Genomic DNA, 20,108 nt, shown 5'->3' with positions numbered 1-20,108 from the left:
AACGTGGGTACTGAGAATTTGAGAATAGCAACAACGTGACATAGATGCGAAGACAAATCTAAACCTGGATAAACGGACGCACATAAGACTAAATGAATGAACAGAGCTCTACTTTGCAGAGTTACAGACTTGCCAATGTGCATTACAGTATAAAGAATAAACGACTAACCAAATGGGGCACTGTGGAAGACGATCAAGAAAGAAGAGAAAGAAAAGGACTACTGACAGTCGTAAGTTCCAGGCTGAATAAAGAAAACAAAATACATTTAGCCTTTAACACTCAACTAATCTCGGACATGTTCACAGCTGCCTGTTTTGTATTTCTCTTAGAAACCCTTTGTCACGAATCCCAATTTGTGGACCTGAGGAGGTGGCTGAGAGACAGAGGGTTCAGATCTAAACTCCTCACTCCAGCTCACTTCAGAGGTAGCCTATCTTGCTTTTTATACAGTAGGCTATGTATAATATATACCTTTTACAAAACGTCCTTTTACGCCTTGTTATTGACATCAACAATACATTGTTTGTTTGTTTAGATACTGGAAGGGGACTAATGGCCACTTCTCCCATCAAGGTAATGAGGAACTGGTATGTTTTTGGTGTACCATTTAGAAATGTCAAGACGTCTTATTGATGTTTTACTTGTTATTTGTTTCTGTCAGGCCAATGACATGCTGATTTCCTTACCCGAGCAATGCCTTCTGACCACCAGCACTGTTCTTAGGAGCTACTTGGGAGAACACATAAAGAGGTATCACAATCATCAGCAATCTATCTAGCCTAGAAATCTAGACGCCCCATGGGTTTAGCTCGCTTGGCTGCAATCTATCAGCACCAGTAGTTGTAATGTTTTTTCAGAAAATAGTGATGCAGGCAGGCTTCACTGAATGAAATTCATTGATTGAGCCTGATCATCTTGTACCTGGAGCACAACGCAAACCGTAGGCCCTATGGTTTTGTGTGAGCTTTGGTCTAATATTGGCCTGAGTCAGTGTTGTCAGCTTGTGAAAGGAAGATAACAACACCGCTTCTTTACGGTTTCACCATTTTATCTTTGGCTTGGTGACGTTTCAGCTGTCTGCCTTCATCAGAGGTCTCCAAGTCAGTATCATATGCAGCTGTTGCTCATAGCAAGGGCACCGGAACAAGTTTTAAAATGTTGGTGCATTTTTTCTTCTTCATTCTTTATTTCTTAATGTCTTTATTTAACAATGTTACTGCTACTGCACTCCACTCATTTGTCTGCAGTAAAAGTTGAGAATGCCTCATTTTAGGGAGCCCAAAAGTGGAGATGCAATCGCACCACTGCATCCCCCTTCCTGGCACCTACGTATGGCTCATAGTAGTGGATATTCTCACATTTACTTTGAAAGATCTGGTTGTGTTGTGTTCATTGTGCATATTGTCCTTATCTATGCACCATGACGCTTTCCCAGGTGGAAACCTCCAGTGTCTCCTCTCCTCGCCCTCTGCACCTTCCTGATTGCTGAACGGCATGCAGGGAGTTTATCCGAGTGGAAGCCCTACATCGATGTTCTACCTCAGACCTACACGTGCCCTGCGTACTTCACGGACAAGGTCATGGGCTTGTTACCTGCAGGTAGGGCTGTGCGATATGACTACATTAAATCATGAATTGTGAAATCGAGTAGATCATTGAATATCTGTCAAAGTGGAGAAATCGTATCACTCGTAGATCGACTTGGAGTGAGGATGTTTACTTAATCAGAGTTATGATGTTCACTTCATTAGATTCAGAGTGATATTTACTTAGTGTTTTCGTCTTCACTTTATTTATGTTTTTACTGAATTTATTATATTCCAATTGTGCACTTTATCAGAGTATTATCAGTACATTTTACTGTAAGTGCAAACATTGTTAACACATTTTAGTAAAATGTTCAGAAAGGTGTGTTGCCCTAAAATGTTTTTGTCATTTGTTTTTTTTTTCCAATGGAAGATCGTGATAAAAAATTGAGATTTTATCTTTTAAAAAATCGTGATATGACATGCTTGGCATATTGCTCTCCCCTCTCACCCTACCTGCAGGACTGAAAGCCAAAGGCCTGGACCAGAGGGAGAGAGTCCGTGAGCTCCACTCCTCAGCTGCAGCCTTCTTTGCCTCTCTGCAGCCTCTTCTTCGGGAGCCGGTAGGGGCCGTGTTTTCCCACAATGCACTGCAGTGGGCGTGGTGCAGCGTTAACACCCGGACGGTGTACATGACGCACCCCCAGAGCCCTCATCTGTCCATGGAGAAGAATAATTACGCACTGGCACCATACTTGGATCTGCTCAACCACTCGCCACAAGTACAGGTAATGCCAGAGCAGTAGTAGTAGCAGCAACAGCACATATTTTATATGGACATGGATTCATGAGTGTCTCTCACCATTTACTTCTTGAAAGTGGGTTAAACCGTTTGGACACTCTGCTATACATTTGCTGATATCAGAATGGCAATGACCAAGTCATAGTGCTAAAGGCCCTGTGTTGTCATCATGGTAGTTTAGTTTTCAATGACTATCAAAGCGTACCACAGGAGGTATGGCATGCATTATGGGTCTACCTATTACTGAATTGCAAATGTGCATTTGCAGCCAGCAGGATAGCTCATTTTTGCATATCTGTAGAAATCCATAACTATGTACCTGTATGTGCAGGGCTACTGACGGCTTTGATCAGCCCAGAGATATAATCATTTGAAAGTGCCCCTTTCTCAATGGATACAATGTGCCCTGCTTATTTTTAGATGCGTCCTAGCTTCTCTGTAAGAGGGTATGTCCGTCCGTCCGTCCGTCCGTCTGAAACGCATTTGTCCGTCTAAATTGCATTCTTTGAATTGTCATTCCCTCCTGTGTCCACAAGGCGGCAGCGCATAGACGGACCCATCTTTGTCCGCCTGTCGGACTTGTTCAGGAAAGAAACATTTTAAATAACATCCTGTTTATTTTCAGGTGACTGCTGGGTTTAACCGAGACAGCAGGTGCTATGAGATCCGCAGCTGTGAGGGATGCAGGAGGTTCCAGCAGGCCTTCATCTGTTACGGGCCCCATGACAACCAGCGACTTCTTCTCGACTACGGCTTCGTCGCCTCAGGAAACCCGCACTCTGTGGTCTACGTTGACCTCGGTAAGACTGGATATATTAGAAATGACAAAATTGATCATTGCACTGAAAGAGAAGCTTTATTATTGCAGTCTAATTATTGTTCAAGTTTAGCTACGGGAAATGTTGTTACGCTCTTTTTCTGTGTGTGTAGTACGTATGCTTAACAAATATTGCTTGACAAAGACATTTCCGTACTTTATGTCTTGGCCACAAGTGGAATATTCTGACTGATTGATTGCTGAATTGGAAGGACAAATCCAAACCTCTTTGCATTTGAAACGCTTTCTTATTGCCGCAGGTACACTGAAGCTGTGCCTGGATGAGAAAGACAAACAGCTGAAACAGAAACTTCTTTTTCTGAAGGAGCATGACTTTCTCAAGTGAGTGTTACGTTCTCTGTGCTGTGCATTCTATATTTGTTAGCTACTTTATAAACTGTGATTCTGTTTCTTTCATTTCATTTTTCCCCTTCAGTGTGTGTTTTGTTGTGTGTGTTGGGACCCTGAGCTTTGGCCTGGATGTGCATGTTTCTGTCATTAGCTTCATTTTTTGTCTTGTGTGTCTGTGTTGTTGTCTGTGTTTAGGAAGCTGTGAGCCACTTTTATTGTGTTTTTGTCTTTAATTTACTTGTTCTACTGTGTGTGTGTGCGTGTGTGTGTGTGTGCGTGTTAGGAACTTGACTTTTGGACTGGATGGTCCCTCCTGGAGATTGATGACGGCCCTCAGATTTCTGTCTCTCAAGCCAGAGAACTAGTAAGTTTCCGTTTAATAGTGTGTTTTCTGTATTTGAAGATTTCAGATGCAAAAAATCCTAACTCCATTCCTGAAGACCTCCACTTCTATATTTTTTAGGGAACCCCAATGTTGGTTTGGTTTACGTTCATGTACTTGATAATACATATAAATATTTAAATTACATAAATAAAATAACAAATATGCAATTTTGATAGATTTGTATTACATAAAAATGAATTGTGAAATGTTTCTGAAAAGGCACTTTGGGGGTTTTGCATCTGAATTCTTCATTTGGTAATCAAAAGGTTGAGGCAAGCTGCAGGCATAGAATGCAACTTTATGAGAATGCTTCAGTCATTTTCCTGGCACTTTATCACAATCTCTCAACATTTTAACAATTCACTATGCTTACATGATTATTTCACTTTCTTGATTCATTATAACATAGTCAAATGTTCTATCAAGCAGCTTCCTTGGCAGAGGTCTGCACTCTGAGTGCGTCTAGTTCATAGATGTAGAGTGTAGAAAAGGAGAGTTGAGTTGCTCCACAGGAACTTGAACCCAGACCTTCAGGGGTACTAAACTGGGGCTCTGACCACTACACCAATGAGCCAGGCTCGTTGGCGTGACAGTCAGCGCACCCACAACCCTAGGGATGGCCACTCCATCACATATAGTTTGTCACATCAGGCAAATGTATATCTGTCAACTCCAATTGTTTACATTCTTTGCCTTTACCTTCACTGAATGAATACATTTAATCTTGCATACCTGAATGCATACTTGTATGATTTGATTATTGATATGTTGGTAAAATGCAGATGCATTATAGTGTACTATTTGTTATATTTTTATAGTAGCAGGCAGGCTAATGGAGGAAGCATGACCGACATTGTTGCGCGTTTTCAGTGCAAGTTGGAAAAGTGTCCTCTTGGGGGCAGCAGTGAGCAAGGATCGAGAGGCGAGCGCCATCCAAGCAGCTCTCCAGCTCTGCCAGGTCCTTTTGGAGGAGAGCAGCCTAGCTTTGAAGAGGGTGAGTGAGTGGGCCAGGGCCTCACACAGAATTTCACAGATAAGCATTATGACTCATGGGGACGCCATGGCTCAATTGACTAAGGAACCACATCATAACTCTGGGGAACGGGGTCAGAGTTCGACCCGATGATTTCGCGATCCTTACCCATCTCTCTCTCTCTCTCTCTCTCTCTCTCTCTCTCTCACTGTCCTGCTGCAATTAAGGCATAAACGCCCAATAGGCTCCCAAAATATATTTTTCATTTTAAGATATTTCTGTGCTTTTACACCATTATTATTTACAGTGAGAGAGAGGGACAGGAGAGGAATGGGAGATAGAGTGAGAGAAAATGGGGGGTGGGGTGGGGAAATGGCCTCCGATCTGGAATTAAACCCGGGTCTCTGGCGCAATAGTCAAACAATAATCATGACTCTGCAAGACTCCTGATGTGTGGATATTGTTCCCCACAGCTCTCCCAGCTCAAAGAAGGTGCTGACTCCTCTGTGACGGAGCAGTTGTCCATGGTGGAATTCCTGCGACGCGAGGAGCAGGACATTCTGGGGCATTCACGGGAACTCTTGCGGTCTCAGTGGCAACAGTTGTCATGCCAACCAAGCCCAGAACAAAGCCAGGCAGACTGAAAAGGGGTGACAAGTCGGCCACTAACCATGTCCCCGCATGCTGTTGCAAAGCCCAAGCCCGGTCTCGTTGCCAAGCCATTAGAAAAGAGCCGGTCGGAGTGAAAAGAGGGCATGAATATGGTTGCTTTGGCACAGCAGGGCTTTTCCAACTCAACAGTGCTCGGGAAGCCTTAAGACATGCGGGGGGAAGCCAAGGCTCTTTTTCTCTGAGGCGGAGAAAGGCCTGCTTTGCTAATGACCTCCAGCCGTGCAAGCTTGGCAGGCTAGGAGTGTGTGTGTGTGTGTGTGTGTGTGTGTGTGTGCGCGTGCGCGCGCCTGTGAGCTGAAATTATGTGGAATACAAACTACTGGTATGCATGAATAGAAGAACCTGAAAAAAGTGTCATGGACTATTCCAGTGGTTCCCAAACTGGGGGTCGGGACATTGGACAATGTCATTCTGCTAAATACCAGATTTTCTATTCATTTTTTTTTTTATAAGTGCAGGTTTTTTTTTTCAAATCAACGAGGACTGACATTGTTATGAAAACCATTTTTAATGTGTGTTACATTATTGTGTTACTTTACAAATGAATCATGATTTATAATAATAACACAGGTAGTATTTCAACAGACAAGACATGAAAAATACACAGACGCATCGTGTAATTGCAGAAAAAAATTAACTGGCCATCCAGAATGTAATGGTGCACACAGGGAATGTGAAGGCCACAGACATACTATACACATGATACAGTATATGTCTTATACGTGTATGTCTATGGTGAAGGTGGCGATTCTCTGGAATGCTGGGAAGTGCAGTTTATTACAGTTGCACTACCACTCTCTTCCTCACTTGCCTCTTCTGAACCATCTCCATGGATACGGTAGCCTCATACAAAGGCACAGGATCCTCCAATAAAGGCCTGAAATAACAGCATGGTGAATATCTTATCTGGTGGTTACATTAAAGAACTAAAAGGGTGTTTAGAAAGTAATTCAAATGTACTACTGAGCCGCAGGAAACCCACCTGAACGTCCCAGTTGACAGTTTATCCATCACATCCCTTAGAATGTCTGCGATAGAGAGGGAGGTTGAGGAAACCAATCAAATGTTGACAATCCATCACAACCCTAAAATGTCCAGTGCCACTGTACCTGTGTTAAGCTGTTTATGCCCCACGTTTATCGAGGTGCACCTCACACATGAGGTGTGAAATATACCACATTAGGGGTGGGCGATATGGCAAAAATGTCATATCAAGATTTTTTTTACATGAAATCTCTATTCCGATTTTTTTTATCACGATCTTCCATCCAAAAAATAAAACAACAAAAATCAATTTTGATATGCTTGCAATTTGTAATTTGCAGTTAATAAAATGTTAACACACTGATGACACTCTCATAAAGTGCACAATTAGAATACAAGAATGTAAAGAATAAAAGTGAAGACAACAACACAAGTAAGTTAAACATCCCTTTGATACCGATAGTTAACATCCTCACTGCAAGACGATCTATACGATTTCTTCACTTTTTTTCAAACAATTAACCAAACACAAGCCAAAGATTACTCACTTTCTTGAGCACATTGATGATTGGACATCTTCCAAAATTGCCCCATGCACAATGTCAAACTGCACATGGCAACACACATTTCACTGTGTGTAGACTGAGTGTGATTACCACCCCTGTTTCATCTATTGGGAGGCTTTGAACTGAAGGTGATAAAGGATACGAAGGTATCGTCCCTGGCGGGCAGAGGAGGCAGTCCAGACCTCCTCGTTCAGGAAAGACAGAGACGCTGCTTTAAGGAAGAGACTGCGGGCATCTGGGGGATCCAGCTGTTCGTGTAGAACAGAATATTAATTATCCAATACATCAACAGAGCCAGAAGAGCTAGAAGAGCAAACTAGTGATACAATCTACTTATACAAACACATGAATAGGACAGGTCTTAGATTCTCCAGCAGGCAGAGCTGAATGGGACCCTTGGAATACTTCTACTTTTTTATTACTGTGGTGCACTGCCCTTTTAAAGGTACACTGTTCAGGGAATGGTCAAAAAAGGTACTGCAACTACGCTGCTCATTGAAAAGAGGTTGCCTATTGCCAAATTTGATCTTTTCATGAAAGTTTACTAAGTAAAAAACTAATATTTTCTAGCATGGCCCAAATACAGTCATTTTTGCAGCTAAAAATGTCCATTTCTGGAAATTCAAAATGGCAGACCATGGAGAAGATTCCCCTTTTCATGTATGATAAGTGCAATTTTCCCAATCATAATGAATACTTAAATTTTGATGGTAGTGGTAAGTATTCATGAAAAAGGTAACATTAGAGAATGGGTAGCATGAATTCTGCAAATAAACAACTAAACATTTTACACAGTGTCCCTTTTAACACTGCACATGATCTTCCTCAGAGTTCCTCAGCTCCCATCATCCATGGGTGCACTGTAATCCCTTCGAAGTAGCCTGTTTGTACAATATGTTTGGTCCTGGACTGTGAGCACCACAAAAGGCTAGAGCACATGAGATTATCCTTCTTGCAAAACCTTGAAGGGTTTCCTTCAACCATGGCAGAAAATCCCTAGAGCATTCTATAGAACCTTGTCCTACCTGCAGGTTCTGTTCCATGGTGACCCAGTGACCTCCGACCCCGAGCAGGGTGATGATGTCATGCTTATGCGGAAGCTGAGCTGTCTGCTGCGCCTCTGGCTCCTCGTCATACAGCTTCACTACAGGGCAACACCAAAGGGAAGCCAGAAAGAGAGTAAAATTACGTCAATTCATTACATGCACATCCTCATCCTCATCAGAACTTCACTACAGGGCAACGCGAGGGGGAGAAACCATCAAGAGAGTCTATTCATTACGGCTATAGCTGTTAGCCAGGCCGTGCCCTCCTAGTGACGCAACAGCTTCAGCGTTGCTACCAGTCAGGTCAAGAGCAATGCAACCTACTTTCTGAGTTCCCGCAAAATCGGGAACTCCTCCCACTTTGTTGGGAAGCAAACAATCATTAGCAAACCAAGGGAGGCCGTTTGGGAAATGCCGTTAGGAAATGTTAATTGTTAAGCTCTTGGTCAGACAAAGTCTCGAAGAGATTTGAAAGTCAATGATAATCAGGCTAATTACCTCCGCCAAGGAGGTAATGTTTTCGGTCCCTTTGGTTTGTCTGTTTGTTTGATTGTTTGTCTGTCAGCAGCGTAACTTAAAAACGAATTAACAGAATTCGCTGAAACTTTGTGGGTTTGTTGATAATGACCCAAGGAACAAGTGATTAAATTCTGGTGGTGATCCGGATCACGAACCGGAACCAGGACTTTTTAAAAGATTCTGTCAGCAGGATAACTCAAAAACTAATCAACTGATTTGGACGAAACTTTGTGGAGCTGTTAGTAATGACCCAAGGAACAAGTGATTAAATTCTGGTGGTGATCCAGATCACGAACCGGAACCAGGACTTTTCAAAAGATTCTTCACCATCTAGACGCCTCCTAGCGGGAATACCACAAAAACAAGGCAGAAAGACTTGGGGTGTAACATGGTCAAATGTATCAAGCAGCTTCCTTGGCGGACGTCTGCGCTCTCTGAGTGCTTCTAGTTCATTATGGCTCTAGCTGTAGCCTATTGGTGCCCTGGGCTCACTTGAAAAAGAGTCAATAACCTCAACGTGACTATACTACCCTGTAGAAATAAAATAAGCAAAGGCTATTATGTGGGCACCCTGTCTTGGGGCTCATCAGGGGGAAAATATCAGGGGGAAAAAAACACAGAAAACCCACCTTGGAAACTCCCATTGACATTGTGACACAGCACACCACACGCCACAGTGCTCACTGTACACAACTAAATTGCATGTATGCCTCCCTCATGCAAGGGAGCAGTGAGGCGACACGGTACCATGCTCAGGGTACGTCAGTCATGGAGGAGGATGGAGGAGAGCTCTGGTTAATTACTCTGGATAATTAATTAGGTCTGGGGTCGAACCAGCAACCTTTAGGCTACAAGTATAACACCCTAACCGCTTCCTCTATTTAGCCATAGCCTACATGAAACATGCATGATATAAGATCCTTGTTTTAGAGCGTCCTTTCAGGACACCACCAGGGGAAAACCAGTAAGAGAGCCTATCAGTTATGGACACCTCATCTTAGGGCTTCACTGAAGAAAACCCCAAGAGTATGTTAATTATAAGCTGTTGTATTACAGGCCCCTAGTCATATAGAAGACAACACAGTAGGAAAACCACAGGTGAGGAAATTATAGGCTATTATAGGCTCCTGACCTAGTCGTAGAGTTTCTGATAGAAAATTGTTATGAAGTGTGTTGTATCAGACAAAACAGTATGCAGCATCAGAGAAAATTAGTTTTTCCTAAACACAATTCATCCATTTTTAATGTGCAGTAACAGGTCATAAAGTCACTTGTGTGATGTACAAGGGGCACGCTCTGCAAAGCCCCTCCAAGACTCTTACCTCCCGCATCGATGACGATGTCCACCCCGAGCCCCCCTGTCTCCTCCAAGCACGCCTCCACCAGGTCCACCTTGGCATCCCACAGACCAATCACACGGGCTGCAATCACAAGGGCCAAAGTACAGACTTATATACTGTATACAGGTATATCTACATATATATACAGGTATATATATTTTTGACAGTTTGTCAGAACAGTATATATTTTATTATGACAGGACAGTTGAAGAGGCGGACAGGACATGTGGAAGGTTGTGAAATGAACCAGGTCGGACTCGAACCTAATAGGTCACCATGGTCATGCAGGCCCATATGTGTGTGGGTGCCTTAGTTAGCACACTGCACCACAGCAGTCTGCGCTACATGGTGTCTCATGCTTATACACAGTGATGAGGAACTTGGATTGAAAGGCTACAATCCAGTGCTACTACATATTCCAAATGACCTGATTGCTCTAATGGAACTGGTAAAACTAGGTCATTTGGAATCTGTGGCACTGGTTTGCAAGAGACGAACTGTCAGTTACAGCATGCGTGCAGGGTCACTAGATGGATGTGATATCATTAGCTTAACCCATTTTAGCCTGGAGCAACATAGATTGAGATTTGAGTGTTTTTCATTAACAATGTGGGTATGTTAGAGCTGAATGAACAAATTCAAATGCAAAATGAGAGTCCTAGCTTTTAAATGCAACTTATGTAATGTTTATGTGCTTCGGACGCCGAGTCAGACTTGCATCCCAGAGGTTGCCGGTTCGACTCCCAACCCGCCAGGTTGGTGGGGGGAGTAATCAACCAGTGCTCTCCCCCATCCTCCTCCATGAATGAGGTACCCTGAGCATGGTACCGTCCCACCGCACTGCTCCCCATGGGGCGCCACTGAGGGCTGCCCCCTTGCATGGGTGAGGCATAAATGCAATTTCGTTGTGTGCAGTGTTCACTTGTGTGCTGTGGAGTGCCACAATGACAATGACAATGGGAGTTGGAGTTTCCCAATGGGCTTTCACATATTAAGGTTTTAATAGGCAGAGGGCACCTTTTCCCAAAAAGGGCTTAGGCTAAAATGGGTTGAGGCATTGTGCCTGTAAAAATACCTCGGGCACATTAAACAGATGGAAGCAGAATTGAATGAGCGTCTTCTTACCTAGCAAAGACTCTCTCGCGCCTTAAAATGAAGCCAAAGCAACAGAGCAAAGAGAGGGAGAGAGACGACAGAGTAGATTCAGTCTCAGCAAAAGCAGTTTGTCAAAGGGGAAAACGATGATGCCTAGCAGACAGGACCTTTCACTGTTGGCTCCCAGAGAAAAAAAAATAGCTTGGATGTTCAAGTGACGTCACCAGAGCCATAGAATGGCTGGAAGAACAGGATAAATCTACAGCTTATTTAACTTGAGGGAGGTACTTGAGGGTGGGAAATGTGTGAATATAGCTAGACAAAGAAGCTCCCGCACACTGTTCACATTTGCAGAGTTTTTACTTGCGACGTTTCGGTCTGTGACCTCTCTCAAGCTTCTTTGTCTCTATACGTTGGTGACCAAGTGGATCCACTCCTACGCACCTGGCAAAAGGAGGTGTGCAAGAATCCTAAAAATAGTAAAATGTGTGAATATGACATGTGTCTTCCTCACCCACGCTCGGCCGCAACTGCTCCAGGAACTTGTGGTCCTCCTGGGAGTGGGCGGTGGCCAGGACCTTTACCCCGTGGTAGTGGGCCAGCTGGATGGACAGAACACCAAAGGGCTGTGGACAAACAGAACCACAACACACAGGTCATTTGCATGATAAGAGTCACGGCTATTAGCAAATTCTTTGTTCTCAACAACTTTAAGATGTGTATTCTGAATGTGTTCGTCATCGTTTTCAGCAAGCCTGTCGTTGCCATGAAGACCTGATGTTTTCACAGAAAACATGCTGTATGGTTGCAATAACTTTCATACTCGGTTTAAAAAAAAAACTGGCCCAGGCTACAGATGATGTTTCTGTTGCAGCCTATTGGAAATCTTGTCTCACTCTCAATGTACATAACACAAACTGCCCCTCAAAAACAATTCTTTTCATTTCTTACAGACATTTTCAGGTAGGTAGTGTGTCATCTTTTACAAAGAATACACAACACAATCACACTACATTTCCTAGTATTCCTTGGATTATTCTATTCACTCTTCTAGTCATACAAAGACCTCTAAGATACTGATGTTACACAGTTGGCAGTGATAGGCAAAATGGATTAATCAGTTGGAATCCAGTGCCACATATTCCAAACAACCTTGTTAGGTGATCATTCAACCAGCCAATCACCTGGCTTAATTGGACAGGTGAAACCAAGACATTTGGAATATGTGGCACTAGAATGTAACTAATGAATCCATTTTGCCCATTGCAGTTGATGGAGTGAAGGGAGAGGGACGTACGCTGGCTCCATCGAGCACCAGCAGTGTGTTTCCCAAGGCCATGTGGGCCAGGGTGTGGAGTGCGGTGTAGGCCCTCAGGCCATCTCGGACCGCCCCTGCCGCCGACACCCAGCTCACCTTCTCTGGCTTCGGCACTGCACAGGTATAGCAGAGTAGAGTTACTTCAGTAATATGTACAACACAAACGAGTACTTGGCTATTACTTACAACAACAAACAACAGGTCTTTTTTTTTACATTTTCAGAAATTACATTTTTGTTTGTACATGTACATCTATTATAATTACTGGTATCAAATTGTGTACTGCAGGTCTTTTTTTTAGCCGAGTATCGCAATGAACCTTCCCAACACTGTGTGTGTGTGTGTGTGTGTGTGTGTGTGTGTGTGTGTGTGTGTGTGTGTGTGTGTGTGTGTGTGTGTGTGTGTGTGTGTGTGTGTGTGTGTTCTGCACGGGGACGCAAAAAAAATCCATATAGCATTGGTCAGGGGGACAGGTGGCCATCTCTGATTGTTTTTGTTTGTACCTGTGTTACTACCATTAATATTGTTGTCATTACTGCTACTGATGGTGAAAAGCTATGTATGTTCTGTGAATGCGGCAGAAAAACAAAAGTGAAATATCCCTCCCTCCCTCCAAGTCTGAGGAAGTGCACAAACACGCCACTGTATTCTTTGGGTTAACTGTGATGTACTGCAAGATATCAACCTGTAATTTTCATGTGTTTTGCTTTGTTTTGAGTAACCAGCATGAAGGATGAACCACTTACCCAGTAACTGTTCATGGATGATGACAGTATTGCACAGGCCAGATAGCTCGGTATCCAATGGAAGAATGCCTGCCATACAAGGATTTACAATTAATTTTAGTTTACAAACAAAATGCATTGTTTATCCTTCTTCATGACATGTCTGTTGTCCAAAAATGCCAAATCTTACCAACAACCTCTTCGTCCGGCTGAAAAAAGGAAACCTTGGGCCCAACTACAGGGAGAGATGTTCATTGACAGCGAAAGATTAGAGACTGTTTTCTTTGTGAACCAAGAACCTCATATAATGTAGAATGATATACAATGAAGGTTGTTATTGACCTTGACAAACAGTTCCCACAATCTCCCTTCCCACTGGTGCCGTGTCTCGTTGTAATTTCAAGTCATTAAAAAGCTGAAAGACCAGATGAAGCATACATTAATTATAGCATTATTAGTTTACCAAGGTATTTTTCATCTCTGTTGCATTCATAGTTTTCCAGTGGTTAAAAACCACTAATAGTAGACGTATAGCTGTTGAGGAAGAATGTGTGTTATTCTTAGTGCTGTTGTGCAGTAGGCCCACTGTAATGACTGTATAACACATTTGCTCAGCCACCATCAATAGTAACTCACCCTCACATCCACTGGACTAAGAGCACAGCCTTTCACTTGGACCTTGACTTGGCGGTCACCAATAGTGGCAGGCACATTCTGTATTATGAGAATATAACACACACACATGAACATTTCCTTATCTTTTCATATTAATTCTGATCTCTTGTCATATTCAAATATTAATTTTAATTCATGAAGCAACTTACAGCATCCTGAATCACAAACTTCACTTCTTCCGAGTCGTTTAACCTGCAATAGAGTCCTTTCATACTGACACTCAGATTTCCAGCCAGTTCTTCTGTCTGTTAACACAAAGTGATAGATGATCAGTAAAGACCCCACCTTGCCAAGTGTAAATAACTGTCAAATAAACCATTTGTGTAGTAGTCTAATCACTTGCACAGAAACACCTCTCACTTGTCGAAAATATATTAGACAACAAATTAAATGAACCAGCTACAGTATATGATTATGATATACGCGCGTGGGAAAAAGCAAAAGGTAGTCTCTGCATTAGTTTATTGCACCGACCTGTATGTATCTATCCCCTTACAGTATCATTGGCAATCTACTAAGCAAACAATGCTAACATCAATGTTATTCTTTTAGCTTGTTTCATACCACAACTGCAGAGGTACTGCATATAAGGCTTCCTTCGTGCTTCTCGTTTTGAACAAATTATCTATGCAGTCTTATATCCGCATGTCTTGACTAATGAGCGTTTTAAAATGCATAACAATCCGCATCTTTTTGAAGATAGAGCTCAAAAATTCACATTATTTCCTGTGCCTGTTTCATGTCACAAGCTTGCATGTGACGTTATCGCCACCTCTCGCGATACTTTTCAATTCCAACTTGCGTAGCCGTAGAGCAGTCCGGCGGGTGCATGGGAGAAACGGGGAGTGGAAAAATAAAGCTGGAAAATACTTCATGAATTAAAGGGATTTATGGTTTTATTTGAAGCAAAGCAAGGTTGTTCGTTTAAATAACCACGCAGAAATGGAAAGTGGACAATGAGGTAAGATAAGTGTGACCCATGTTTGGTTTCATTACCGATTGCCTTTTTTGACAAGCGCGTTGCCGTCGTTGTGAGGAGGAATTTTCTCTGCCTTGAAAGCTATCGTTATATGAGGTTAGCTAGCTTGCTGGCTAGCAGCTAACTGTTGACTGGTTGCTGAAGCCGAGCAAGGTGCCATTCGTATGTAGCTCTGACACATCCAGAGAGAATACCAGTCAGCCACACCTTCATTTCTACGAATTTTAAACAAACCCGTGCTGTTCGTGTCAACCGATACTAAACTATGCAATGTAAGTTGTTTTGCTGTGTCAGGTTAGAATGTTAGCAAGCTAACACAAGCTAACAACCTAAATACACATATTTTCCAGCTAATGCAGACAGCCAGTTAGCCCAGTAAAAACGGTCCACGGCGGCTGTCTTCATTGCATGGTCTGCACTCGTCTTTTACATGCCTTGAGTTGGTCGGTCATGGTCCTGCAACGACATTATTATTGTTGTGGAATTAACACATCAAGTATTTTATTGCATTGCAAGTTTTCTGTCTGCGCTGGATTGGTAGCATTAAAATATAGTACCTCCTTGAATGCATTGGCGATAGAGGTGCTAGCAAGCTAAGCTTTAGTGTAACATATCATGGCTTAGGTAGTCATCAAAGGGCCATGACAGTAGGACATTAATGTTTACTATTTACCAAATGAACACCCATCACATGGTTCGGCAGTCCTTGTCAGTATACTGTTGTCAGCCGGTAGCGATGTCCTCCAACTACACTTCCAATTGACCATGTTCTACCTCAGCTACACAGCATAGATTGCATGATGATTTTTCTGTCATAGGCTCACATCAAGTTACTCTAGTCATTCGAAAACGATTCGCACGATTCGAATTCATTCGGACAGATATTTTGCACAACCTCATTCTACATTGCCACACATGCAGCTATTAGCGAGTGTACTGTAGTGTTTACTGAAGCCTCGGTCGGAGCCATGTCGCGCACTTGGCAGTTGGCACTCCCTGTGACAGTCACAAGGATTTGCTCAGATGCCCTCTCGCCGTTTTGCCAGCACACCAATAACACACTGTTTATACGGCAGTTGCGTCTCTGTGTGATTGCGTTCGTGCGAAACAAGAGTGGCACTTGGTCATACTACACAGTGGCGCATATAGGCTAGTTTGTATTTTACTTTCATTTCATTCTTCCCGTGAATATAAAACTTTCCCGTGGAAGCTACTCAGCCGAGGGGGTCAGACGTGCTGAGGTGAGGAGTTGGAAGCTCTGGCAGTGTCGAGCTGTACAAGTTGACCTATCGTCCTTGTAGTCTTTGTGTGTAAATAAGACTGGCATGCCCCTGTTGGTATTGCACGGTGGGAGATGTTTAATGAAAAACTTTGAAATAGCACGTTTTCCTTTGTTCCTTGAACATTCGTCCGTTTCCTAAAGATTTGCATGACTGCTACAAGGGCATGAGCTCAGATTCAGTGTACAGGGACTGCACATAAACCTTTGTTTGCGACCTTCTGTTTCTTGGGGTAATGTGGACCCCAGCTGTATCCCTTTTGCGCACGCACACACACACACACACACACACACACACACACACACACACACACACACACACACACACACACACACACACACACACACACACACACACACACACACACACTTCTAAACCTGCACCATAGCACTGACCAGATCTACCACATTTGACCAGAGAAGGTAATACAACCAAAAATGTTGCGCCTGCGAACATACAGTAAATTGATGGCTGCAGACTCTGTGCACCCATGTTTCTTGTTAGTAGATGCACACTGGGCATGGCATTTACGCCTGTCTCTTGCTAGGCCTGACTGTTTTTACTGATGCCCTTTCTGAGTGCCCTTGGGGGGCATCTGAATCGCTGTGTGTGCACTCTGGTTGCTGCTGTATCTTTTTTCAATGTGTTGCTTTCTAGTAATTCATTTCATTTGCGTATCAAGTGTCAGGGTGGCAGCTGGCCCGAGTCGAATGCTGTGTGCGTGTGTGTGCGTGCGTGCGCGCGCGAGAGAGATAGAGAGACAAAGGTAGAGATGTGTTGCACAGATGTAATGTTATATTATGGCATTAACACTCATTCTAATAATTATTTTCCTGTGTAATCATTATTTTCCTCTGCTTGATTTACACAGCATTGTTTTATTGGGTCTAGACTGCAAAGTTAAAGACACTGCAAAGCGTGCATAGATGTTACATGCATTATGTTGCACAGAAGGTGGGTCATTTCACGTGAAATCAGACACTTTGGGACCCGACCGACCCGGATTTCAATCATACTTGGTGTGCCTTTTCAGTAGCAAGGTAGCACCCCAGAACTGCATTGGTTTGAATCTGACACTAATATTAAGGGAGAAACAGACTAGGAAAGGTTCACATGTGAGGGTAGGACACTATACATTCAGCCTTGAATATATCAGTCAGTGTTAGTCACAAAAAGATGCCTGTGGTGTTGTTTGAAAGCTCTTTTCTGGCTCTACATAGTACACAATCACCTTGGAATACAACTACTCTCAGAATATGAATTATGATAAATTGAAAAATTAAAAATTGAATATCTAAAAAACTCATATTTTAAAATGGCCAGTTCCTTGTCCAAACGTAGCCGGCAATGTCATGAGCAGCACCTTAAATGCTGGTGTTCGGTTTGTTATTCATTTCAGAGAGAAGTTGACTCACAAATATGGCATCATACAGACCACTTACTAATAATATGGTAATACCATAGTAGCATCACATGACAAAACAAAAAAAAAACAAAAATGGTCAGTGTCCATGGTCCCAGGTTTCAGAAACTAAGGCAGATGTCCATTTATACACACCAAATGATGATATGTGAATGTTTGAACATTCCTTCTCTGTGTACCTGTACTGTACCGTACTTTAAAGAGATAATCAATGGCTACACTCTCATTTTGTACTCTACCAGTGCATTTGAAGCAGCAGCTGTGTCTTTTGTAGATAATGTATAAGTACGTCCCGTTGCAGTTACAGGTTCCACTACCAGAAGCACATCCTGATGATCCATGACAGTCTATCTGGTCTGAAGGGAAAAGTGAAGGATGGAGATGGCCCATGAGGATGCAGGAAGTTCAGTTTCACCTCTCCAGTGCTCGGCATACATTCCTCAGCACATGCTAGCCACCAGTTGCCATCATATACAGCTACAACATACCCTTTGATGCTTGAAAATGTAACACATTCCTTTACTGAGCTCACTCTTTCAACTCTGCCTTCTCTGAATGCTCAAAATGGCCTAACTTCCACTGTGTCCATTGACAATGGGCAGAAGCTGTGTAGTTTTTGAGTACCTGGAATAGTTCTTGCAGATTCAAACCTTTTCAACAGGTTCTCAGCTTCATGATGGTACATCTCTGTTGTGGCAAACTGGCAATGGATGTTCTTGACATTATCCTTGACAAATTCAAACAGTTGGTATGGCGTTATAATTTAATTGTCAATAGGACGTTGCAGACTTGCTCGTGCAGCAAGCCATTTAACTGTCCCTCCAACGCCATCACATGGACCTTTGCCATGTGATGTGGCAAAAAAGTGCCACTCTGCAGGTATGTGAAAATCTGCCTCGTGGTGGCACAAATTTGTTGTAATTTTAAGGTTCTTATATTGTGCAGGAAGTCTGCAACGTCCTATTGACAATTAAATTGTAACGCCATACCAACTGTTTGAATTTGTCAAGGATAATGTCAAGAACATCCATTGCCAGTTTGCCACAACAGATATGTACCATCATGAAGCTGAGAACTTGTTGAAAAGGTTTGAATCTGCAAGAACTATTCCAGGTACTCAAAAACTACACAGCTTCTGCCCATTGTCAATGGACACAGTGGAAGTTAGGCCATTTTGAGCATTCAGAGAAGGCAGAGTTGAAAGAGTGAGCTCAGTAAAGGAATGTGTTACATTTTCAAGCATCAAAGGGTATGTTGTAGCTGTATATGATGGCAACTGGTGGCTAGCATGTGCTGAGGAATGTATGCCGAGCACTGGAGAGGTGAAACTGAACTTCCTGCATCCTCATGGGCCATCTCCATCCTTCACTTTTCCCTTCAGACCAGATAGACTTGTCATGGATCATCAGGATGTGCTTCTGGTAGTGGAACCTGTAACTGCAACGGGACGTACTTATACATTATCTACAAAAGACACAGCTGTTGCTTCAAATGCACTGGTAGAGTACAAAATGAGAGTGTAGCCATTGATTATCTCTTTAAAGTACGGTAAAGGGAAGATGGCACAGGTACACAGAGAAGGAATGTTCAAACATTCACATATCATCATTTGGTATGTATAAATGGACATCTGCCTTAGTTTCTGAAACCTGGGACCATGGACACTGACCATTTTTGTTTTGTTTTTGTTTTGTCATGTGATGCTACTATGGTATTACCATATTATTAGTAAGTGGTCTGTATGATGCCATATTTGTGAGTCAAATTCTCTCTGAAATGAATAACAAACCGAACACCAGCATTTTAGGTGCTGCTCATGACATTGCCGGCTACGTTTGGACAAGGAACTGGCCATTTTAAAATATGAGTTTTTTAGATATTCAATTTTTAATTTTTCAATTTATCATAATTCATATTCTGAGAGTAGTTGTATTCCAAGGTGATTGTGTAATATGTAGAGCCAGAAAAGAGCTTTCAAATAACACCACAGGCATCTTTTTGTGACTAACACTGACTGATATATTCAAGGCTGAATGTATAGTGTCCTACCCTCACATGTGAACCTTTCCTAGTCTGTTTCTCCCTTAATATTAGTGTCAGATTCAAACCAATGCAGTTCTGGGGTGCTACCTTGCTACTGAAAAGGCACACCAAGTATGATCGAAATCCGGGTCGGTCGGGTCCCAAAGTGTCTGATTTCACGTGAAATGACCCAGGTAAGGTGCAGTGTGTGTGTGTGTGTGTGTGTGTGTGTGTGTGTGTGTGTGTTTTTGAAGTGGAAGCTAATTATAACTCGGTGCACTTCTGTTCTGCCCCTCAGCTTGATTCTTGCATCCTTATCAACTGGATGCAAGATGCAAGCTATTTTCTCTCTCTCTCTATCTTTCTCTCTCTCTGTCTCTGTCTCTCTCTCTCTCTCTGTCTTTCTCTCTCTCTGTCTCTGTCTTTCTCTCTCTCTCTCTCTCTCTCTCTCTCTCTCTCTCTCTCTCTCTCTCTCTCTCTCTCTCTCTCTCTCTCTCTCTCACACTCACACACACTCACACACACTCTCACACTCACACTCTCACACACACACACACACACACACACACTTGCGTTCTTCAACTAACAGTTGATAAAATGCCTGTGTCT

General features: G+C 42.7%; 3 protein-coding genes across 6 annotated transcripts in view; 2 read left to right on the top strand and 1 right to left on the bottom strand.

Moving 5' to 3' along the window:
* The first annotated feature begins 16 nt into the window (after positions 1-16).
* Positions 17-5,830, top strand: setd4 (SET domain containing 4). Its single transcript, XM_063211783.1, has 11 exons — positions 17-230; positions 331-426; positions 537-574; positions 663-751; positions 1,437-1,600; positions 2,050-2,315; positions 2,955-3,129; positions 3,407-3,488; positions 3,781-3,861; positions 4,753-4,876; positions 5,329-5,830. The coding sequence occupies exons 1-11, from the start codon at positions 173-175 to the stop codon at positions 5,497-5,499; spliced, it is 1,344 nt and encodes a 447-aa protein (XP_063067853.1). The 5' UTR covers positions 17-172; the 3' UTR covers positions 5,500-5,830.
* Positions 5,831-6,016: 186 nt separating this feature from the next.
* cryzl1 (crystallin, zeta (quinone reductase)-like 1) lies at positions 6,017-16,278 on the bottom strand. 3 transcript variants are annotated; one of them, XM_063211784.1, is made up of 14 exons: positions 15,448-16,278; positions 13,945-14,040; positions 13,757-13,834; positions 13,463-13,535; positions 13,311-13,355; positions 13,142-13,210; positions 12,375-12,508; positions 11,592-11,703; positions 11,108-11,128; positions 9,965-10,063; positions 8,103-8,221; positions 7,220-7,325; positions 6,510-6,555; positions 6,017-6,404 (listed from the first exon to the last, which is right to left on the bottom strand). In XM_063211784.1, exons 1-14 carry the CDS (start codon positions 15,460-15,462, stop codon positions 6,305-6,307), a joined length of 1,113 nt encoding a protein of 370 aa, XP_063067854.1. In that variant the 5' UTR covers positions 15,463-16,278; the 3' UTR covers positions 6,017-6,304. The 3 variants fall into 3 exon arrangements, with proteins under 3 accessions (XP_063067854.1, XP_063067856.1, XP_063067855.1); XM_063211786.1 differs by lacking the exon at positions 15,448-16,278 and adding an exon at positions 14,360-14,561; XM_063211785.1 differs by lacking the exon at positions 11,108-11,128 and having other exon boundaries at positions 15,448-16,275.
* Positions 14,607-20,108, top strand: part of itsn1 (intersectin 1 (SH3 domain protein)) — a 93,031-nt gene continuing 87,529 nt past the window's right edge. For both annotated transcript variants that reach the window (XM_063211782.1, XM_063211781.1), the window contains exon 1: positions 14,607-14,756. The gene's annotated coding sequence lies outside the window, so the exon portion shown is untranslated. The remainder of the gene's footprint in view (positions 14,757-20,108) is intronic.

Source organism: Engraulis encrasicolus, chromosome 12 (genome assembly GCF_034702125.1).
Source record: "Engraulis encrasicolus isolate BLACKSEA-1 chromosome 12, IST_EnEncr_1.0, whole genome shotgun sequence".
Taxonomy (NCBI): domain Eukaryota; kingdom Metazoa; phylum Chordata; class Actinopteri; order Clupeiformes; family Engraulidae; genus Engraulis; species Engraulis encrasicolus.
Note: the sequence above shows the minus strand (reverse complement) of the source record. Positions and strands in the feature narration are given on the sequence as shown.

Excerpts from the sequence above, each read along its gene's own strand:
- setd4 (XM_063211783.1), top strand. The coding sequence starts at position 173 with ATGGGGCACTGTGGAAGACGATCAAGAAAGAAGAGAAAGAAAAGGACT. Across the intron at positions 427-536 it reads CACTCCAGCTCACTTCAGAG|ATACTGGAAGGGGACTAATG; the intron begins GTAGCCTATCTT and ends TTGTTTGTTTAG. Across the intron at positions 3,130-3,406 it reads TGTGGTCTACGTTGACCTCG|GTACACTGAAGCTGTGCCTG; the intron begins GTAAGACTGGAT and ends TTATTGCCGCAG.
- cryzl1 (XM_063211784.1), bottom strand. Across the intron at positions 13,356-13,462 it reads TGTGGGAACTGTTTGTCAAG|TTGGGCCCAAGGTTTCCTTT; the intron begins GTCAATAACAAC and ends CTCTCCCTGTAG. Across the intron at positions 8,222-9,964 it reads CATCGTCATCGATGCGGGAG|TGAAGCTGTATGACGAGGAG; the intron begins GTAAGAGTCTTG and ends GTTGCCCTGTAG.